Source organism: Hyla sarda, chromosome 2, assembly GCF_029499605.1.
Source record: "Hyla sarda isolate aHylSar1 chromosome 2, aHylSar1.hap1, whole genome shotgun sequence".
NCBI lineage: Eukaryota > Metazoa > Chordata > Amphibia > Anura > Hylidae > Hyla > Hyla sarda.
In genome coordinates this window covers 303,843,262-303,866,302 of record NC_079190.1, presented here as the reverse complement: position 1 = coordinate 303,866,302, position 23,041 = coordinate 303,843,262, and the positions used below count along the sequence as shown (strand labels likewise).

At 49.1% G+C, this 23,041-nt stretch overlaps 1 protein-coding gene across 5 annotated transcripts in view; it reads right to left on the bottom strand.

Annotated features, from left to right (window-relative positions):
• The window catches only part of KIF21B (kinesin family member 21B), a 768,527-nt gene that overhangs the window by 697,344 nt on the left and 48,142 nt on the right, over window positions 1–23,041 (bottom strand). For all 5 annotated transcript variants that reach the window (XM_056557611.1, XM_056557612.1, XM_056557613.1 and 2 more), the window contains exon 6: window positions 1,848–1,985. In XM_056557611.1, coding sequence (XP_056413586.1) covers window positions 1,848–1,985 — 138 coding nt within the window. The remainder of the gene's footprint in view (window positions 1–1,847; window positions 1,986–23,041) is intronic.

Below are 23,041 nucleotides of genomic sequence, written 5' to 3'. Positions count from 1 at the left end.
TGCCCTAAGGTTCATTTTTAACACCATAAAAAATCACTGTCTTAGGTTTTCCCAGGAAACATTACATCACTAGTCAGGTGTTCAGAGGGAGCCTGTCTTTGATTCAATGGGTGGAGCGACCACTGGGTGGGAGGTAGATCATTCAGCAGTGAACTGTAGGTTTGCAACAGCTGGAGGCACCCTGGTTAGAAAACACTGGTCTATTGCATTCAAGGGATCACAGGTCTGTTTTAATGGGTGGGGTGGCTGATGTGTGGGAGGGAAAAAAGCGACCTCACACTTACAAACAAGGAATTATGGAACATGTATTTCGAGGAAGGGAAACCCAACAATAAATAGCCAGTTCAAAAAAAGATAGTCATAGCATTATGGTTGACTCAGAACATAGCCGTTTAGCTCCAAGACAAGCATAGATCTTTCCTTAGCATGTCGATTACTCTCTGGCAAGTAAGTACTAAAATCACTTTATGGTGGATAATCCCTTTAAGGATATGAAACAAAGTGACTTGGTGAAACCGAAAATAATATGTTATAATTATAAACATAATAATGAAGAGTGGGAGGGGAGGAGGGGGAGAGGGATTTTTTCTGTGGATTTATGTATGTAGCACAATTGTGGTATGTGTTTTGCTTTATCCTTGAATGGGTTAATTTGGCACTATTTATGTAGCACTGAATGGGTTAATTTAGCACTATTTATGTGGCATCCCCACCCTATGTTAACATGCCTGAGGCAGTGTGTCACCGCGAAACGCATTGCCTCTTTGCTTAGAAGTATGTCCAGCACCAAGCAGAATCCCATTGTTTCTGTGGAGGAGTGTCCAAACTGGCTTGTCTGTTTGTGGAAGGGAAGGCTAAATGGAGACCGCACAACAATCCTTGGAAAGCGCATCATTCACACTGTACTTTTCCTGTTACATGATGATACAAAACCATGAAGCGTATTTTGCTTTCTTTCTAGTATACTAAGAAAAGACATTTGGGTAACCTTTAAAGGGAGCTCAGGTTCAGAGGAGGTTAGGAGGTGGTCTCTGAAAAGATGTTTCTTTTTAGTCTAGAACTTTTGCTGTAGTCTATACAGTGCTTAAAAATACAGCCAAAGGGAGAAATGTATTACAATTTGTGCTAGCAACCAATCAGATGGCTTCATTTTTCTAAGGACCATTGAAAAAATGTAAGATGCAATCTGATTGGTTGCTATGGGCAACTTCTCCACTTTTCCTCTGCACTGGTTTTGATAAATCTTGATCTTTGATAACAATTTTAAACAAGGGCTAAAAACATGTCAAACCTTTTTGATATATTTTTTTTTTGTTTTGCATTTTAGTCATTTTATGGGCTTAAAGGGGTTATCCACCATAAGGTGATGTTAGTACTTACCTGCCAGAACTAGGCATTTCCTGTTGCATTTTGTTCTCTAAACTACACATCTCACAGTTCCATGCTTGAAAGTTTGAGATCATTTTCCTTCCACCCACACATCAGTCACCCACCCATTGAAACACAGTGTTTTCTAACCAGGGGGCTTACAGCTGCTGCAAAATTGAAGCAGGATAGGCCCCCTCTGATCACCTGACTAGTTATGTCAGGTCTCCATGCACTGCAAGCTGGGAAATCCCGAGACATGAGTAATTTTGTATGCTGTTAAAAATTTATATTGGGGCGATAATCACAGAAAAATTGTGAGACGACCGTCACATACAGGTACAGACACTATATTATGAACTACACTAACTTTACAGCTCCTGTAGCATAGCCAAATAAAAAAATCCTGAAATACCCCTTTAAGATGAGCGCAAAAAACTGTGAATTAATATAGCCATAGGAAATATACAGCACAAACTCACCAATCCACAGTTAATGGAAATTCCTTCCCTAGCTCTCTCTCCAGTTGCCCCAGTTCTTTTCAAACGCTCAGAACCAGCCAGGTCCACAAAGTGAAACTTTGCAGTTAGTGTTTCATACTCCAATGATGGTGCATCTGCCTAAGATGAAAAAATAACTTAATCACATGCTTAATAAACTTCACAAATATTATCATGACACATTTTGCATGAATACATTGGGAAGATTTACTAATGTGTCACATTGTAACATAGTTTGTAAGGTTGAAAAAAGACAACAGTCCATCGAGTTCAAAATCTAAAAAAAAATCCCTGGGTCAACGTTTTGTCCACATAAATCTAGTTTCCATTACTTGTAATATTATATTGTTCTAGAAAAACATCCAGGCTACCCTAGAACTTGTTTCTTGAGTCAGGCATCACAACATCATGTGGCAGAGAGTTCTATAGTCTCACTGCTCTTACAGTAGGTTTGTAATGATGGTGAAACCTGACATGAGTGATCACGCTGATGTCTGCCATTAACCCTATACATGCTGTGATCAATGTTGATTATGAAAAAACAGGTTCTGGTGCATTCAGGTGGGCTCATTAGAACAACTGTCGGGGGGTTTGATGAGCTCATATGGCTGCCGGAGGACTTCTCCCCTCCTTCCGGCATGCAGGATGGCCAATATTTTTGTGCAGTCTTGAGAGACAGTCTGTACAAGAAGATGGTTGATAGTACTGATCAGTACTATGACATTACATAGTACTGAACAGTGCATAGCAATCTAATGATTGCTATTAATAGTCACCTATGGGGAATTAAAAAGTGTAAAACAAATATTAAAACTATATTTTTACAAAATATATAAAGCTCCCTCCGAATAAAATTATAAATCATCCCCTTTTCCCATAAAAATAAAAAAAAATATAAAGAAACCCAAAAACACCACTTCCATATAACCGTATGCATAAATGTCCTAACTATTAAAATATGATGTTTATTATCCTGCTTGGTGAATGTTATAAAAAATACTGAACACCAAATTTGCAGATTTTTGGTCACATCATATGTCAGAAAAAATTTATAAAAAGTGATCAATAAGTTCCATCAAAACCAAAATGGTACAGACAAAAACTACAGATCATGGCGCAGCCCTCATGAGACCTCATACAGCCTTGTATACTGAAAAATAAAAAAGTTATAGGGGTCAAAATAGGACAATTTTAACATACTTATTGTGTAATTACAAAGTACAATTGGTCCTGCAAAACACAAGCCCACATATGGTTCAGTGGATCTAAAGATAAAATAAAATAAAACCTGGCTGTGTCTTTAACCCCTTTGGACGCAGTGCTTATAGGTATGCTTTCAGTGCCTGGGCTTTAAGGCACTAAGGTGCACCTGTATGCCATGCGTTGCTTTGATTACCGCTGCTTGCCAGACGGTGATTGGAATGGGATGACAGTAGGCATCCCGGGATATCGCAGAGTGGGGTCCTGAGACCCCTGTTGTTGGCCATCGCAGTGATCAGCCAGTCAATTCTAACCAGCGAATCACATGCGCTTACAGGCCAATCGGTTTTTGGGGACCCTGCGGAACGGAAGATGAGGGTGATTGGTGTTGTCCGAGATCTTTGACTGTCCAGACATGTTAAGAGTTGTAGTTTTGCAACAGGCTCCCTGTTTGGGAGACACTGCCTTAAGGTATTTTCAGCTGAGGAGACAAACGCCATGCTTATGTCTGACCCTAAGTTCGCCAGTGAGGAGGAAGAGGAAGACCCCACTTTTCTTTCTCTTTTCCCTTGTCATCATCCAATAATGATGAGCCCCCTAACTTTCCTTGTTCCTCATATAGGTAACCCTGTCTGGACCCAGTTCCGGACAATTATGAGCAGGGCCGGACTGGGCATGAAAACCAGCCCTGGAAAAAATTACATACCAGCCCCATAGTGTTGCGTCATTATACCAGCGCGTCGTCATTTTCTTGTTAATAAAAGGTAAAATCATGCATTTTAAAGCATATTTGAAGAGTGCCTTATTTATAGATAAGACATATATAAAGAGCAAAAATAGTATAGTTTCCCCACATTAGGTGCAGTATAGTCCCTCACATTAGGTGCAGTATAGTTCCCCACATTAGGTGCAGTATAGTTCCCCACATTAGGTGCAGTATAGTTCCCCCACATTAGGTGCAGTATAGCTCCCCACATTAGGTGCAGTATAGCTCCCCACATTAGGTGCAGTCACTGAGGACAAGCAGGGCTCTGTACACTGAGGACAAGCAGGGCCCTTTTCACTGAGAACAAGCAGGGCTCTGTACACTGAGGACAAGCAGGGCTCTGTACACTGGGGACCAGCGGGGCTCTGTACACTGAGGACAAGCGGGGCTCTGTACACTGAGGACAAGCAGGGCTCTGTACACTGAGGACAAGCAGGGCTCTGTACACTGAGGACAAGCGGGGCTCTGTATAGTGAGGACAAGCGGGACTCTGTACACAGAGGGCAAGCAGGGCTCTGTACACTGAGGACAAGCGGGGCTCTGTACACTGAGGACAAGCGGGGCTCTGTACACTGAGGACAAGCGGGGCTCTGTACACTGAGGACAAGCGGGGCTCTGTACACTGAGGACAAGCAGGGCTCTGTACATTGAGGACAAGCAGGGCTCTGTGCACTGAGGACAAGCAAGACTCTGTGCACTGAGGACAAGCAAGACTCTGTGCGCTGAGGACAAGCAGGGCTCTGTACAGTGAGGACAAGCTAGGCTCTTTACACTGAGGACAAGCAGGGCTCTGTACACTGAGGACAAGCAGGGCTCTGTACACCGAGGACAAGCAGGGCTCTGTACACTGAAGACAAGCGGGGCTCTGTACACTGAAGACAAGCGGGGCTCTGTATAGTGAGGACAAGCGGGACTCTGTACACAGAGGGCAAGCGGGGCCCTGTACACTGAGGACAAGTGGGGTTCTGTACATTGAGGACAAGCGGGGCTCTGTACACTGAGGACAAGCGGGGCTCTGTGCACTGAGGACAAGCAGGGCTCTGTACACCGAGGACAAGCAGGGCTCTGTACACCGAGGACAAGCAGGGCTCTGTACACTGAGGACAAGCAGGGCTCTGTACACTGAGGACAAGCAGGGCTCTGTACACTGAGGACAAGCAGGGCTCTGTACACTGAGGACAAGCAGGGCTCTGTACACTGAGGACAAGCGGGGCTCTGTACACTGAGGACAAACGGGGCTCTGTACACTGAGGACAAGCGGGGCTCTGTACACTGAGGACAAGCGGGGCTCTGTACACTGACAACAAGCAAGGCTCTTTACATGGAGGACAAGCAGGGTTCTGTACACTGAGGACAAGCAGGGCTCTGTACACTGAGGACAAGCAGGGCTCTGTACACTGAGGACAAGCAGGACTCTGTGCACTGAGGACAAGCAGGGCTCTGTACACTGGGGACAAGCAGGGCTCTTTACATGGAGGACAAGCAGGGCTCCGTACACTGACGACAAGCAGGGTTCCGTACACTGAGGACAAACAGGGCTCTGTACACTGATGACAAGCAAGGCTCTGTACACTGAGGACAAGCAGGGCTCTGTACACTGAGGACAAGCAGGGCTCTGTACACTGAGGACAAGCAGAGCTCTGTACACTGAGGACAAGTAGGGCTCTGTACACTGAGGACAAGCAGGGCTCTGTACACTGAGGACAAGCAGGGCTCTGTACACTGAGGACAAGCAGGGCTCTGTACACTGAGGACAAGCGGGGCTCTGTACACTGAGGACAAGAAGGCTCTTTACATTGGGGACAAGCAGGGTTCTGTACACTGAGGACAAGCAGGGCTCTGTACACTGAGGACAAGCAGGGCTCTGTACACTGAGGACAAGCAGAGCTCTGTACACTGAGGACAAGCAGGGCTCTGTACACTGAGGACAAGCAGGGCTCTGTACACTGAGGACAAGCAGGGCTCATTATATGGAGGACAAGCAGGGTTCTGTACACTGAGGACAAGCAGGGTTCTGTACACTGAGGCCAAACAGGGCTCTGTACACTGAGGACAAGCAGGGCTCTGTACACTGAGGGCAAGCAAGGCTCTGTACACTGAGGGCAAGCAGGGCTCTGTACACTGAGGGCAAGCAGGGCTCTGTGCACTGAGGACAAGCAGGGCTCTGTACACCGAGGACAAGCAGGGCTCTGTACACCGAGGACAAGCAGGGCTCTGTACACTGAGGACAAGCAGGGCTCTGTACACTGAGGACAAGCAGGGCTCTGTACACTGAGGACAAGCAGGGCTCTGTACACTGAGGACAAGCGGGGCTCTGTACACTGAGGACAAACGGGGCTCTGTACACTGAGGACAAGCGGGGCTCTGTACACTGACAACAAGCAAGGCTCTTTACATGGAGGACAAGCAGGGTTCTGTACACTGAGGACAAGCAGGGTTCTGTACACTGAGGACAAGCAGGGCTCTGTACACTGAGGACAAGCAGGGCTCTGTACACTGAGGACAAGCAGGGCTCTGTACACTGAGGACAAGCAGGGCTCTGTACATTGAGGACAAGCAGGGCTCTGTACACTGAGGACAAGCAGGGCTCTGTACACTGAGGACAAGCAGGGCTCTGTACACTGAGGACAAGCAGGGCTCTGTACACTGAGGACAAGCAGGGCTCTGTACACTGAGGACAAGCAGGGCTCTGTACACTGAGGGCAAGCAAGGCTCTGTACACTGAGGGCAAGCAGGGCTCTGTACACTGAGGGCAAGCAGGGCTCTGTACACTGAGGGCAAGCAGGGCTCTGTACACTGAGGAAAAGCAGGGCTCTGTACACTGAGGATAAGCAGGGCTATGTACACTGAGGACAAGCAGGGCTCTGTACACTGAGGACAAGCAGGGCTCTGTACACTGAGGACAAGCGGGGCTCTGTACACTGAGGACAAGCGGGGCTCTGTACACTGAGGACAAGCGGGGCTCCGTACACTGAGGACAAGCGGGGCTCCTCTGTACACTGACAACAAGCAAGGCTCTTTACATGGAGGACAAGCAGGGTTCTGTACACTGAGGACAAGGAGGGCTCTGTACATTGAGGACAAGCAGGGCTCTGTACATTGAGGACAAGCAGGGCTCTGTACACTGAGGACAAGCAGGGCTCTGTACACTGAGGACAAGCAGGGCTCTGTAATCTGAGGACAAGCAGGGCTCTGTACACTGAGGACAAGCAGGGCTCTGTACACTGAGGACAAGCAGGGCTCTGTACACTGAGGACAAGCAGGGCTCTGTACACTGAGGACAAGCAGGGCTCTGTACACTGAGGACAAGCAGGGCTCTGTACACTGAGGACAAGCAGGGCTCTGTACACTGAGGACAAGCAGGGCTCTGTACACTGAGGACAAGCAGGGCTCTGTATACTGAGGACAAGCAGGGCTCTGTACACTGAGGGCAAGCAGGGCTCGGTACATTGAGGACAAACAGGGCTCTGTACACTGAGGACAAGCAGGGATCAGTACACTGACTACAAGCAGGGATCAGTACACTGACTACAAGCAGGGTTCTGTACACTGAGGACAAGCAGGGCTCTGTACACTGAGGACAAGCAGGGCTCTGTACACTGAGGACAAGCAGGACTCTGTGCACTGAGGACAAGCAGGGCTCTGTACACTGGGGACAAGCAGGGCTCTTTACATGGAGGACAAGCAGGGCTCCGTACACTGACAACAAGCAGGGTTCCGTACACTGAGGACAAACAGGGCTCTGTACACTGATGACAAGCAGGGCTCTGTACACTGAGGACAAGCGGGGCTCTGTACACTGAGGACAAGCGGGGCTCTGTACACTGAGGACAAGCGGGGCTCTGTACACTGAGGACAAGCGGGGCTCTGTACACTGAGGACAAGCGGGGCTCTGTACACTGAGGACAAGCGGGGCTCTGTACACTGAGGACAAGCAGGGCTCTGTACATTGAGGACAAGCAGGGCTCTGTGCACTGAGGACAAGCAAGACTCTGTGCACTGAGGACAAGCAAGACTCTGTGCGCTGAGGACAAGCAGGGCTCTGTACAGTGAGGACAAGCTAGGCTCTTTACACTGAGGACAAGCAGGGCTCTGTACACTGAGGACAAGCAGGGCTCTGTACACCGAGGACAAGCAGGGCTCTGTACACTGAAGACAAGCGGGGCTCTGTACACTGAAGACAAGCGGGGCTCTGTATAGTGAGGACAAGCGGGACTCTGTACACAGAGGGCAAGCGGGGCCCTGTACACTGAGGACAAGTGGGGTTCTGTACATTGAGGACAAGCGGGGCTCTGTACACTGAGGACAAGCGGGGCTCTGTACACTGAGGACAAGCGGGGCTCTGTATAGTGAGGACAAGCGGGACTCTGTACACAGAGGGCAAGCGGGGCCCTGTACACTGAGGACAAGTGGGGTTCTGTACATTGAGGACAAGCGGGGCTCTGTACACTGAGGACAAGCGGGGCTCTGTGCACTGAGGACAAGCAGGGCTCTGTACACCGAGGACAAGCAGGGCTCTGTACACTGAGGACAAGCAGGGCTCTGTACACTGAGGACAAGCAGGGCTCTGTACACTGAGGACAAGCAGGGCTCTGTACACTGAGGACAAGCAGGGCTCTGTACACTGAGGACAAGCAGGGCTCTGTACACTGAGGACAAGCGGGGCTCTGTACACTGACAACAAGCAAGGCTCTTTACATGGAGGACAAGCAGGGTTCTGTACACTGAGGACAAGCAGGGTTCTGTACACTGAGGACAAGCAGGGTTCTGTACACTGAGGACAAGCAGGGCTCTGTACACTGAGGACAAGCAGGGCTCTGTACACTGAGGACAAGCAGGGCTCTATACACTGAGGACAAGCAGGGCTCTGTACACTGAGGACAAGCAGGGCTCTGTACACTGAGGACAAGCAGGGCTCTGTACACTGAGGACAAGCAGGGCTCTGTACACTGAGGGCAAGCAAGGCTCTGTACACTGAGGGCAAGCAGGGCTCTGTACACTGAGGGCAAGCAGGGCTCTGTACACTGAGGGCAAGCAGGGCTCTGTACACTGAGGAAAAGCAGGGCTCTGTACACTGAGGACAAGCAGGGCTATGTACACTGAGGACAAGCAGGGCTCTGTACACTGAGGACAAGCGGGGCTCTGTACACTGAGGACAAGCGGGGCTCTGTACACTGAGGACAAGCGGGGCTCCGTACACTGAGGACAAGCGGGGCTCCGTACACTGAGGACAAGCGGGGCTCCTCTGTACACTGACAACAAGCAAGGCTCTTTACATGGAGGACAAGCAGGGTTCTGTACACTGAGGACAAGGAGGGCTCTGTACATTGAGGACAAGCAGGGCTCTGTACACTGAGGACAAGCAGGGCTCTGTACACTGAGGACAAGCAGGGCTCTGTACACTGAGGACAAGCAGGGCTCTGTACACTGAGGACAAGCAGGGCTCTGTACACTGAGGACAAGCAGGGCTCTGTACACTGAGGACAAGCAGGGCTCTGTACACTGAGGGCAAGCAGGGCTCTGTACACTGAGGACAAGCAGGGCTCTGTACACTGAGGACAAGCAGGGCTCTGTATACTGAGGACAAGCAGGGCTCTGTACACTGAGGGCAAGCAGGGCTCTGTACATTGAGGACAAACAGGGCTCTGTACACTGAGGACAAGCAGGGATCAGTACACTGACTACAAGCAGGGATCAGTACACTGACTACAAGCAGGGTTCTGTACACTGAGGACAAGCAGGGCTCTGTACACTGAGGACAAGCAGGGCTCTGTACACTGAGGACAAGCAGGACTCTGTGCACTGAGGACAAGCAGGGCTCTGTACACTGGGGACAAGCAGGGCTCTTTACATGGAGGACAAGCAGGGCTCCGTACACTGACAACAAGCAGGGTTCCGTACACTGAGGACAAACAGGGCTCTGTACACTGATGACAAGCAGGGCTCTGTACACTGAGGACAAGCAGGGCTCTGTACACTGAGGACAAGCAGGGCTCTGTACACTGAGGACAAGCAGAGCTCTGTACACTGAGGACAAGCAGGGCTCTGTACACTGAGGACAAGCAGGGCTCTGTACACTGAGGACAAGCAGGGCTCTGTACACTGAGGACAAGCAGGGCTCTGTACACTGAGGACAAGCGGGGCTCTGTACACTGAGGACAAGAAGGCTCTTTACATTGGGGACAAGCAGGGTTCTGTACACTGAGGACAAGCAGGGCTCTGTACACTGAGGACAAGCAGGGCTCTGTACACTGAGGACAAGCAGAGCTCTGTACACTGAGGACAAGCAGGGCTCTGTACACTGAGGACAAGCAGGGCTCTGTACACTGAGGACAAGCAGGGCTCATTATATGGAGGACAAGCAGGGTTCTGTACACTGAGGACAAGCAGGGTTCTGTACACTGAGGCCAAACAGGGCTCTGTACACTGAGGACAAGCAGGGCTCTGTACACTGAGGGCAAGCAAGGCTCTGTACACTGAGGGCAAGCAGGGCTCTGTACACTGAGGGCAAGCAGGGCTCTGTACACTGAGGGCAAGCAGGGCTCTGTACACTGAGGAAAAGCAGGGCTCTGTACACTGAGGATAAGCAGGGCTATGTACACTGAGGACAAGCAGGGCTCTGTACACTGAGGACAAGCGGGGCTCTGTACACTGAGGACAAGCGGGGCTCTGTACACTGAGGACAAGCGGGGCTCTGTACACTGAGGACAAGCGGGGCTCCGTACACTGAGGACAAGCGGGGCTCCTCTGTACACTGACAACAAGCAAGGCTCTTTACATGGAGGACAAGCAGGGTTCTGTACACTGAGGACAAGGAGGGCTCTGTACATTGAGGACAAGCAGGGCTCTGTACATTGAGGACAAGCAGGGCTCTGTACACTGAGGACAAGCAGGGCTCTGTACACTGAGGACAAGCAGGGCTCTGTACACTGAGGACAAGCAGGGCTCTGTACACTGAGGACAAGCAGGGCTCTGTACACTGAGGACAAGCAGGGCTCTGTACACTGAGGGCAAGCAGGGCTCTGTACACTGAGGACAAGCAGGGCTCTGTACACTGAGGACAAGCAGGGCTCTGTACACTGAGGACAAGCAGGGCTCTGTACACTGAGGGCAAGCAGGGCTCTGTACATTGAGGACAAACAGGGCTCTGTACACTGAGGACAAGCAGGGATCAGTACACTGACTACAAGCAGGGATCAGTACACTGACTACAAGCAGGGTTCTGTACACTGAGGACAAGCAGGGCTCTGTACACTGAGGACAAGCAGGGCTCTGTACACTGAGGACAAGCAGGGCTCTGTACACTGAGGACAAGCAGGACTCTGTGCACTGAGGACAAGCAGGGCTCTGTACACTGGGGACAAGCAGGGCTCTTTACATGGAGGACAAGCAGGGCTCCGTACACTGACAACAAGCAGGGTTCCGTACACTGAGGACAAACAGGGCTCTGTACACTGATGACAAGCAGGGCTCTGTACACTGAGGACAAGCAGGGCTCTGTACACTGAGGACAAGCAGGGCTCTGTACACTGCGGACAAGCAGAGCTCTGTACACTGAGGACAAGCAGGGCTCTGTACACTGAGGACAAGCAGGGCTCTGTACACTGAGGACAAGCAGGGCTCTGTACACTGAGGACAAGCAGGGCTCTGTACACTGAGGACAAGCGGGGCTCTGTACACTGAGGACAAGAAGGCTCTTTACATTGGGGACAAGCAGGGTTCTGTACACTGAGGACAAGCAGGGCTCTGTACACTGAGGACAAGCAGGGCTCTGTACACTGAGGACAAGCAGAGCTCTGTACACTGAGGACAAGCAGGGCTCTGTACACTGAGGACAAGCAGGGCTCTGTACACTGAGGACAAGCAGGGCTCATTATATGGAGGACAAGCAGGGTTCTGTACACTGAGGACAAGCAGGGTTCTGTACACTGAGGCCAAACAGGGCTCTGTACACTGAGGACAAGAAGGCTCTTTACATTGGGGACAAGCAGGGTTCTGTACACTGAGGACAAGCAGGGCTCTGTACACTGAGGACAAGCAGGGCTCTTTACATGGAGGACAAGCAGGGCTCTTTACACTGAGGACAAGCAGGGTTCTGTACACTGAGGACAAGCAGGGCTCTGTACACTGAGGACAAACAGGGCTCTGTACATTGAGGACAAGCGGGGCTCTGTACACTGAGGACAAGCAGGGCTCTGTACACTGAGGACAAGCAGGACTCTTTGCACTGAGGACAAGCTGGGCTCTGTACACTGAGGACAAGCAGGGCTCTGTACACTGAGGACAAGCAGGGCTCTGTACATTGAGGACAAGCAGGGCTCTGTACATTGAGGACAAGCGGGGCTCTGTACATTGAGGACAAGCAGGGCTCTGTACACTGAGGACAAGCAGGACTCTTTGCACTGAGGACAAGCTGGGCTCTGTACACCGAGGACAAGTAGGGCTCTGTACACTGAGGACAAGCTGGGCTCTGTACACTGAGGACAAGCAGGGCCATGTACACTGAGGACAAGCGGGGCTCTGTACACTGAGGACAAGCAGGACTCTGTACACTGAGGACAAGCAGGGCTCTGTACACTGAGGACAAGCAGGGATCCGTACACTGACAACAAGCAGGGCTCCGTACACTGACAACAAGCAGGGCTCCGTACACTGACAACAAGCAGGGTTCTGTACCTGAGGACAAGCAGGGCTCTGTACACTGACAACAAGCAGGGCTCTGTACACTGAGGACAAGCAGGGCTCTGTACACTGACAACAAGCAGGGCTCTGTACACTGACAACAAGCAGGGCTCTTTACATGGAGGACAAGCAGGGTTCTGTACACTGAGGACAAGCAGGGCTCTTTACATTGAGGACAAGCAGGGTTCTGTACACTGAGGACAAGCAGGGCTCCGTACACTGACAACAAGCAGGGCTCTGTACACTGAGGACAAGCAGGGCTCCGTACACTGACAACAAGCAGGGCTCCGTACACTGACAACAAGCAGGGTTCAGTACCTGAGGACAAGCAGGGCTCTGTACACTGAGGACAAGCGAGGCTCTGCGCACTGAGGACAAGCAGGGCTCTGTACACTGACAACAAGCAGGGCTCTTTATATGGAGGAAAAGCAGGGCTCTTTACATGGAGGACAAGCAGGGCTCTGTACACAGACAACAAGCAGGGCTCTTTACATGGAGGACAAGCAGGGCTCTGTACACTGACAACAAGCAGGGCTCTTTACATGGAGGACAAGCAGGGATCTGTACCTGAGGACAAGCAGGGCCTGTACGAGAGAGAGCAGGGCAGCGGGTGCACTGCTCGGTGGCACAGTGAACTCCGACATGGTGGGCTGCTATGGTGGGCTGCTACGCTTTGAAATTATGCTGAGAAGCAATTGGATCATTGTGCAAGATTGTAGATGTGCACCATGTCTGTTTTCTACTTGAGTACACATTGTGTTTTCTATCCCCTTTTTTTTTTTTAACATGTTGTCTGCACTCTTCCCCACCCCCTCAGCCCAACCCTATATAAGAAGTAGTTAGCTACACATGGGCCTTTTCTTTCCCGACAGCCTCCCAGTTTGACTAGGAGAGCATGGTAAGTGTGCTGTAACATCTTGTTCACACTGGTGTGGTGCTGTGCGGCGTCCGTTGCTGCCGTGGCGCCCTGTCTGCGGGGAGGTGCGACCCATGGACTGGTTTGAGTGGCGTTGGGGCCGCTCTGCCAGTGGGTCGTTCCCCCTGTGGGCACTGGTGTCGCGGCGGTGGTGGTCGCCGCCCAGTGCTACGCCATTTTATGCTAGGGACGTTAGGGACCCACTCTAAATAGGTGGCCTTGACTTGGCGAGTGGGCTTTGTACTTTTTGATCAAAACGTATATACTAACAACCTGTTAGTTTTTGAAATTATGCTGAGAAGCAATTGGATCATTGTGCAAGATTGTAGATGTGCACCATGTCTGTTTTCTACTTGAGAACGCAGCAGTGCACCACTCCGGAGTTCAAAGCGCCTCTCCCAGGCAGCCACACTGACAACCCAGGGCCGTAAGTAAGAAGCAGAGCCGGCCTGGGACAGCAGGGCTGGCCCTCTTCTTCTGTTAATATATGTATCGTGGGTGCCGGGTGGCCTATGCGGGCTGCCTGTGCAGGCCGCTGGGCCTATTTTCATGTAGGGGCCTGGTGCCCGTACGTTAATCCCTGCAAAGCGGCCCCAAATTCCCGATATCCCGCTAGGCCAGTCCGGGCCGGTTTATGAGCCACTGATTAATGGGTTTGTTGGCCGTTCAGAAATTGAAATTGACCCCACAGTCCCCACAAGACTTCCTTAATTAGAGGCAGCTCAGACAAACATGTACACCCCATCACCCTGACAATTTTTTGGTTAGGCCTCGTCCTGCATATGGGCCTAGTCAAAAAAACTAATATTAAGCAATACATCAGTGGGGGTGTTATGTACCACATCTGTATGGGCATGAAAAGGGTTCATCTCTTATTAAGTCCAGAAGCTTCGTGGCTGCCCTTGCGCCAGCCATAGAAATGTACACCCCCTATAGTGGAAGTGTATATTTCTGCGACTTTACGTGTTTCAAGTCAGCCCTAAAGTTGCATGTGTGGAGGACGTGCCTTCCCACCCCCTCCATGCGAGACCCTCCTAATCTTTGGAACTATCTGCACCCCTGTGCAAATCCCTAATTTTGCCTCAAATACGCATGGAGTTTACTCACTCCGAAGCCTTGTTGTATTTCAAGGCAACACTGTAGGGCCAGATATGGATATTTCTGTACGCGGGAGAAATTAAGTTACAAATTTCGGGGGCTTTTTTTCTTTTTACATCTTATGAAAAAGGAAAACTTGGGGGTTACACCAGCATATTAGTGTAAAGAGATTTGTAGAGAGACATTTTTTGCATCTACATGCTGGGGTTTCCCCATATTTTTCATTTTCACAATAGGTAAAAGGAGAAAAAAAATGTATAATTTGTAATGCAATTACTTCCGAGTACAGATATAGCTCATAAGTGAACATAATCTGCAGGCACATAAGAAGGCTCAGGAGATAGAGAGTACCATGTAAATTAGTGTTTTGCACTGAAATGGCTGATTGCAGAGGTTCTGACATAAATAACAGCCACATGTGACCACATTTTGGAAACTACACCACTCAAGGAATGTAAGGGGTGCAGTGAGCTTTACACCCCAAAGGTGTCTGACAGATTTTTAAATTTAAATTTTTCATATTCACAGCCCATTGTTCCAAAAATCTGTCAATCACCTTTGCGGTGTAAAGGTTTACTGCACCCCTTGTAACATTCCTTTAGGGGCCACATATGGGGAGTTCCATTGTTCTGGCACTAAGGCTTTATAAATGCAACATGGCCTCCGACATCCATTTCAGCGAAATTCTTTCTCCAAAAGCCTTGCCGTCTGACCTTTGCCTTGCAACCACAGAGCACTTTATGTCCACATATGGGGTACTTCCGTATTTGAGAGAAATTTGGTTACAAAGTTTGTGGTGCTTTTTCTCATTTTATCCCTTGAAAAAGTAATAAAATTGGGGCTACACCAACATGTTAGCGTTTTATTTTTTAAAATTTTTACAGTCCTCTGTTCAAAAATCTTTTGAACACCTGTGGTGTCCAAATGCTACCTGCAACACTTATTACAATCCTTGAGGGGTGTAGTTTCCACATAACCTTGGCACCATGGGGCTTTATAAATGCAACATAGCCCCCAAAAACTATTAAAGCCAATTCTCTCCCTTCTGAGCTTTGCTGTGTGCCCGCAGAGCACTTTACGTCCACATTTGGGTTATTTCTGTATTCGTGTGACATTAAGTTACAAATTTTGTGGGGCTTTTTCTCCTTTTACCACTTGTGAAAATGAAAAATTTCAGGCTACAACAACATGTTAGTGTAAAAAATTATAGACTTTTCACCTACATTTTGCTGCTATTCCTATGAAAAAGCTGAAAACCTAACAAACTTTCTGAATGTCATTTTGAATACTTTGAAGTGTGCAGTTTTTACAATGGGGTCATTTATGGGGGATTTCTAGCATGAAGGCCCTTAAATCCACTTCAAACTGAACTGGTCCCTGAAAAACTAGGATTTTGAAATTTCTGTGAAAATGTGTAAAATTACCGATACTTTTTTCAATTTCGTGTGGCTCAACTCATGGAGCAGGAGGAGCGGCCGCATTGTGTGCGAGTAAACCGCACATGCACCGTGACTCGTACATTGCTTTAGTGTGTTTAGTGTCTAAAGGCAGCATGTAGCAGTCCTTCAGTGGCAGATCTGCAGCATAAAATACGCTGTGGATCCGCCCGTGTGAATGTACCCTTAATGGGAAAAAGGGAATTTTTTTTTGTTTTTACAAGTGAAAGGGCTTTTTTTATATAAAAAAATATATATTTTTTTTATTTTATTTAAACTTTTTTGAAAAGAGGGGTGATTACATTTTTTTATTGGGAAGGGGTTAATTCACTTATTTCATTTCATTTATTATTAAAAAAAATATTACACTTTTTTTTATTACACTATTACATGCAATCTGTAGATTGCATACTGATCAATGCTATACCATAGCACAGCAGTGAGCAGTGTTATCGGCACTCCTTTACTACTGCCTGCGATCGGACGCACGGAGAAGGGTTAGGGACCTCTGGCTGTCCTCACAACTGATCGGGACAACGCGATTACACCATGGTGATTTTGATCAGCATCCCTGTGCTAACCGGCAGTACATCTCAGGACTTTTAGACGCCTCGATCAACTTTGATAGCGGCGTCTAAAGGGTTAATGCGGGTCCTGGCTATGATGTGCGTTCAGCTGCTGAGCGCACTGCATAGCTCGGGAGCAGAGAGTGCAGACGGCTTACCGCACCTCCGTAATGCCAGCCGGCAGGACTCCTGCCGGCAGGTATCAGATTAGGTATCGGGGACATTTGCATCAGTTACACGTACTCGTGCAAATGTCCAGTATCATTATCGGGACATCCCTAATATTGTTTATGTGAATTAATAAGTCATTTATTTGGCATGACTGTTTTCCTTACAAGCAGAGCATTTCAAATTTAGAAAAATTCAATTTTTAAAAAAATTTTCATGGAATTTTGGAATTGTTCACAAAGAAATGATTTACCACTATCTTAGAGGAAAACTGTCAGCCTGTTCACCCACACTAAACCCAATATACTGGGTTATAGTGTGGGTGAACAGGAGTCCGATAAGGGGTCACAGACTAAAATACGTACTTTAGGTCCAGAGATATGTCCCACCGAATATCCGCTGCTATATTCTCTGAATTGTGCGCTGAAGGTGGGCCCCGTCGGCTCAATTTGCATATTCATTGTATGTGACTCCACGTCCTAGTGACGTGGAGATGCTGATCACGTGACTGCTTAGTCGGCAAATGCACTCATGTGACCAGCGACTCCACATCACTACATGGAGTCACAGACAATGAATATGTAAACTGAGCCAACCTCCAGCACGAAATTCAGATAATATAGCAGCGGATCTTCGTTTGGACATATCTGCAGACCTAAGGTACGTATTTTAGTCAGTGACCCTCATCGGACTCATGTTCACCCATACTATAACCTAGTGTATTGGGTTTAGTGTGGGTGAACAAGCTGACTCTTTTCTTTTAACCCCTTAAGGACCAGGCCAATTTTGGCCTTAAAGGGGTACTCCTGTGAAGAACTTTTTTTTTTAATTAACTGGTGCCCGAAAGTTAAACAGATTTGTAAATCACTTCTATTAAAAAATCTTAATCCTTCCAGTACTTTTTAGGGGCTGTATACTAAAGAGAAATCCAAAAAAGAAATGCATTTCCTCTGATGTCATGACCACAGTGCTCTCTGCTGACCTCTGCTGTCCATTTTAGGAACTGTCCAGAGCAGCATATGTTTGCTATAGTGATTTTTTCCTTGCGTTTTTTCCTTGCGTTTTGAGGTGGGCCCACCGGCTAGATTTAAATAATGATAAGCGTTGGTCAAGTGAGCGCTCAGTAGGCACGAGCGTTAACGTGATAAGCGGTTATGAATATTTAAATCCAGCTCTAACTTGCACTCTGAGGCGGGCCCGCCGGCTGGATTTAAATATTCAGAAGCGCTGGTCACGTGAGCGCTCATGCCTACTGAGCGCTCACGTGACTGGCGCTTATAAATATTTCATTCTAGCCGGCGGGCCTGCCTCAAAGCGCAAGTCAGCGCTGGAAGAGGGGGACCTTTGGAGGATTGGGGATCCAGACTGTAAGTATAGCAGTCTGAGACCCCGCATCTGTCTCCTGTTCAACCGCACTATAACCCGGTGTATCGGGTTATAGTGCGGGCGAACGGGTGACCATTTTCCTTTAACAGCAATAACGTTGTCAGTCTGTCATCAAAGTTTAGGAGGACGTTCAATTCGCACAGACTAACATCAACCCCCATCATTACCACAATAGAACATATATAAGAGATTAAATACAGTTGCATCAGATGACTGACAACAACCACCATCATTACCACAATAGACCTTAAATGAGATTACACACAGTTACATCTCTTACTGGAATCAGTCACTTTCCTTTTTCCTCCATCATGATGATGTCTTCCGGCTACGACTCCTCTCTGTAGAACCTGTCGGAAAAAATATTTCAGGCTCCTCATTTTTCCAAGACCTATAATGCCCCGAACCGTAATAGGTGACTTGAGTAGGGAGGGCCCTTTCGGAGAGAGTTGACCCTGTAGGTAAATCTGCCAACTAGATAGGCGGTAGTCCCCCCTCCCCCCCCCCCCCCATTAGATAGGCAGCAGGGCGGCAGTCCCCCACATAAGATAGGCGTCAGTTCCCCACATGAGATAGGTGTCAGTTCCCCACATTAGATAGGCGGCAGATTCCCCACATTAGGTAGGCGGCAGTTCCCCCACATTAAATACGGGGCAGTATTTACAGACAGTGTGCCTCCAGCTGTTGCAGAACTACAACGCCCAGCATGCCCATGGGATAAAGGCAGGTCCGTAATAAAATCCATGGCAATTTGAGACCATGGTAGCTCAGGAACAGGCAAAGGATGAAGGAGACCGGCAGGCTTCTGGCGAGGAGACTTGTCCCGGCACAAACTGTACAGGCCCGAACGAAATCAGCGACATCTGCCTCCAGGGTAGGCCACCAATATAAACGAGAGATGAGTTGGATGGACTTCTTGACACCAGCATGGCCGGCGAGGTGCGAGGAGTGTCCCCCACCTGAGGATCTTGAGGCGCTGGCGTGGAGGGACGAAAGTCTTACCAGGAGGTGTTTGTCTGATAGAAGCTGGAGCAGAGGAGATCAAGCACTCAGGGGGTACAATGTGTTGCAGAGGGGCTTCCGCTTCGGAAGCATCAGAAGAACGAAAAAGGGCGTCAGCCCTGATGTTTTTGTCAGCAGGGCGAAAATGAATCTCGAAGTTAAAACGGCAAAAAACAACGACCACCTAGCCTGGCGTGGGTTCAGACGTTGGGCAGACTGGAGATACGAGAGATTCTTGTGATCCGTGTAGATGACAATCAGGTATTTGGAACCCTCCAGCAGGTGCCTCCATTCTTCGAGGGCAAGTTTAATGGCCAGAAGTTCACGATCACCAATGGAGTAATTTTTCTCCACCGGAGAGAAGGTCTTGGAAAAGAAACCACAAGTAATGTCCGGTAGAATTTTGTTTGTAGGAGTACAGCTCTGGCTCCATCCGAGGAGGCGTCCACCTCCAGCAAGAAGGGTTTTGATGGATCAGGTCTGGAGAGTACGGTAGCAGAAGCAAAGGCAGTTTTGAGGTGATTGAATGCCACATCCTCTTGGGGAGGCCAGGACTTAGGGTTGGCATTCTTCTTGGTTAGGGCCACAATCGGAGCCACAATGGTGGAAAAATGAGGAATAAACTGTCGGTAGTAATTGGCAAACCCCAAGAAGCGTTGGATAGCTCGGAGTCCAGAGGGGCGTGGTCAATCTAAAACGGCTGACAGTTTGTCTGGGTCCATTTGAAGTCCCTGGCCAGAGACTAGATAACCTAGAAAGGGAAGAGATTGGCATTCAAAGAGACATTTCTCCATCTTGGCATATAATTGATTTTCACGGAGTCTCTGGAGCACTAGGCGGACATGGCGGCGGTGTTCTTCGAGGCTAGAAGAAAAAATCAAAATGTCGTCCAGGTAAACCACAACACAGGTATATAACAAATCCCGAAATATTTCATTCATGAAGTCCTGGAAGACAGCGGGGGCATTGCAGAGCCCAAAGGGCATAACCAGATATTCAAAATGTCCGTCTCTGGTATTAAATGCAGTTTTCCACTCATCCCCTTTCCTGATGCGGATGAGATTATATGCACCTCTTAAGTCCAATTTGGTGAAGATGTTAGCGCCACGAAGGCGGTCAAACAGTTCCGAGATAAGAGGCAGGGGATAGCGGTTTTTGATAGTGATTTTATTTAAACCGCGGTAATCAATGCACGGCCGTAAGGAACCGTCTTTTTTTGAGACAAAGAAGAACCCCGCTCCGGCAGGGGATGAAGACTTGCGGATGAATCCCCTCTTTAAATTTTCTTGGATGTAGTCCGACATGGCTTGAGTCTCAGGAGCAGACAGAGGATAGATCCTGCCCCGGGGTGGAGTAGTACCAGGAAGGAGATCAATAGGGCAGTCATAAGGCCTGTGAGGAGGCAAAGTCTCTGCTTGTTTTTTGCAAAAAACATCGGCATAGTCCTGATAGGCCTTGGGAAGGCCTGGTATAGGAGGAGTCACAGGGGTTTGACTGACGGAGCTGGGAGCAGACGTGAGGCATTTTTTGTGGCAAGAAGAACCCCAGCTCTTGATCTCCCCGGTGGTCCAGTCAAGGGTGGGAGAATGGCGTTGGAGCCAAGGCAAGCCAAGGAGAATTTCAGAAGTGCAGTTAGGGAGAACCAGAAATTAAATTTTTTCGTGATGTAGTCCAATGCACATTAACGGTAACGCACAGTACAGTCCAATTTTTCCCCATTGACTGAAGCGGTGTAGAGTGGTCTGACGAGACTGGTCACTGGGATGTTGAACCTGTTAACGAAAGAGGCCAAAATAAAATTTCCTGCAGAGCCTGAGTCCAAGAAGGCCACAGCTGAGAAGGAGGAGTTAGCAGAAGAAGAAATCCACACAGGCACAGTAAGATGTGGAGAAGCAGAGTTCACACCTAGAGCTGTCTCACCTTTGTGCGGAATCGGAGTGCGTCTTTCCTGACGTGGAGGACGGATAGGACAATCCTTCAGGAAGTGTTCGGTACTGGCACAGTACAGGCATAGATTCTCATTGCGGCAGCGTGTCCTCTCTTGTAGGGTCAGGCGAGACCGATCTACTTTCATAGCCTCCATGGCAGAAGGCACAGGAACAGATTGCAGTGGACTTGAGAAGAGAGTAGCCGGGGAGAGAAATCGCCTGGTGCGAACAAAGTCCATATCCTGACGGAGCTCCTGGCGTCTTTCGGAAAAACGCATGTCAATGCGGGTGGCCAAATGGATAAGTTCATGCAGGTTGGCAGGAATTTCTCGTGCGGCCAGCACATCCTTGATGTTACTGGATAGGCCTTTTTTGAAGGTCGCGCTGAGGGCCTCATTGTTCCAAGATAATTCAGAGGCGAGGGTACGAAATTGGATGGTGTATTCGCCCACAGAAGAATTTCCTTGGACAAGGTTCAACAAGGCAGTTTCGGCAGAAGAGGCTCGAGCTGGTTCCTTGAAGACACTACGAACCTCAGCGAAGAAGGACTGAACAGTGGCAGTGACAGGATCATTGCGGTCCCAGAGCGGTGTGGCCCATGACAAGGCCTTCCCAGACAGGAGACTAACCACGAAAGCCACCTTTGACCGTTCTGTGAGAAATTGGTCCGACATCATCTCCAAATGCAGAGAACATTGCGAGAGAAAACCACAGCATTGTTTAGAGTCCCCATCAAATTTGTCCGGCAGGGTCAAGCGGAGGCTGGAAGCAGCCACTCGCTGCGGAGGAGGTGCAGGAGCTGTCGGAGGAGATGGTTGCTGAAGCTGTGGTAAAAGTTGTTGCAGCATAACAGTCAGTTGAGACAGCTGATGTCCTTGTTGCGCTATCTGTTGAGACTGCTGGGCGACCACCGTGGTAAGGTCAGCGACAACTGGCAGCAGGACCTCAGCGGGATCCATGTCCGGATCTACTGTCAGGATCCGGGTACTGTGAGGATACTGGTGGTGGATCCTCTGTGTCAGTGGGGTGATGACGTGGGCCGTACCAGGGGAACGGAGTCTAAGGGGTTACTGGTATTCACCAGAGCCCACCGCAAAGTGGGATGGATTTGGACGGCAGGTAACCCCCCTGTCGTTCCACCTGATAACGACTCTACCCCGACTGACGGCTGAGATAGGCGCGGTACAAGGGATTGGGCAAGAGCAAGGTCGGACGTAGCAGAAGGTCAGGGCAGGCAGCAAGGATCGTAGTCTGGGGCAACGGCAGAAGGTCTGGAACACTGGCTTGGGACATACAAGAAACGCTTTCACTGGCACAATGGCATCAAGATCCGGCAATACTGGGAAGGGGAAGTGAGGTAATATAGGCTAAGGCACAGGTGAAGTTACTAATTGGGCCAGGCGCCAATCAGTGGCGCACTGGCCCTTTTAAATCGCCTTTAAAGAGCCGGCGTGCGCGCGCCCTAGTGAGCGGGGCCACGCGCGCCGGGACTGGCCAAACGGGGAACAGGTCGGGTAAGCAGGCTGGGATGCGAACCGCGAGCGGGCACGTCCCGCATCGCGGGTCGCATCCCCGCCAGAGACACTAGCGCAGCGTTCCCGGTCAGCGGGTCTGACCGGGATGCTGCGAGCAGGTAAACGCTGCCGGACCCGGAGCGCTCGGCGTAACAGCTGCTATTCCTGTGAAACACCTAAAGGGTTAAAATGCTAAATTTTGAATACTTTGGGGGGTGCAGTTTTTATAATGGGGTCATTTGTGGGGTATTTCTAAGATGAAGACCCTTCAAATCCACTTCAAACCTGAACTGGTCCCTGAAAAATTGTGATTTTGGAAATTTTGTGAAAAATTGGAAAATTGCTGCTGAACTTTGACGTGTTTTTACTTTTGGAAGACACCAGAGGGCTTCAATTTTATGATGCAAATATAAAGTGGACATATTGTATATGTGAATAAAAAAAAATGATTTGGAATATCCATTTTCCTTACAAGCAGAGAGCTTCAAAGTTCGAAAAATGCAAAATTTTCTAT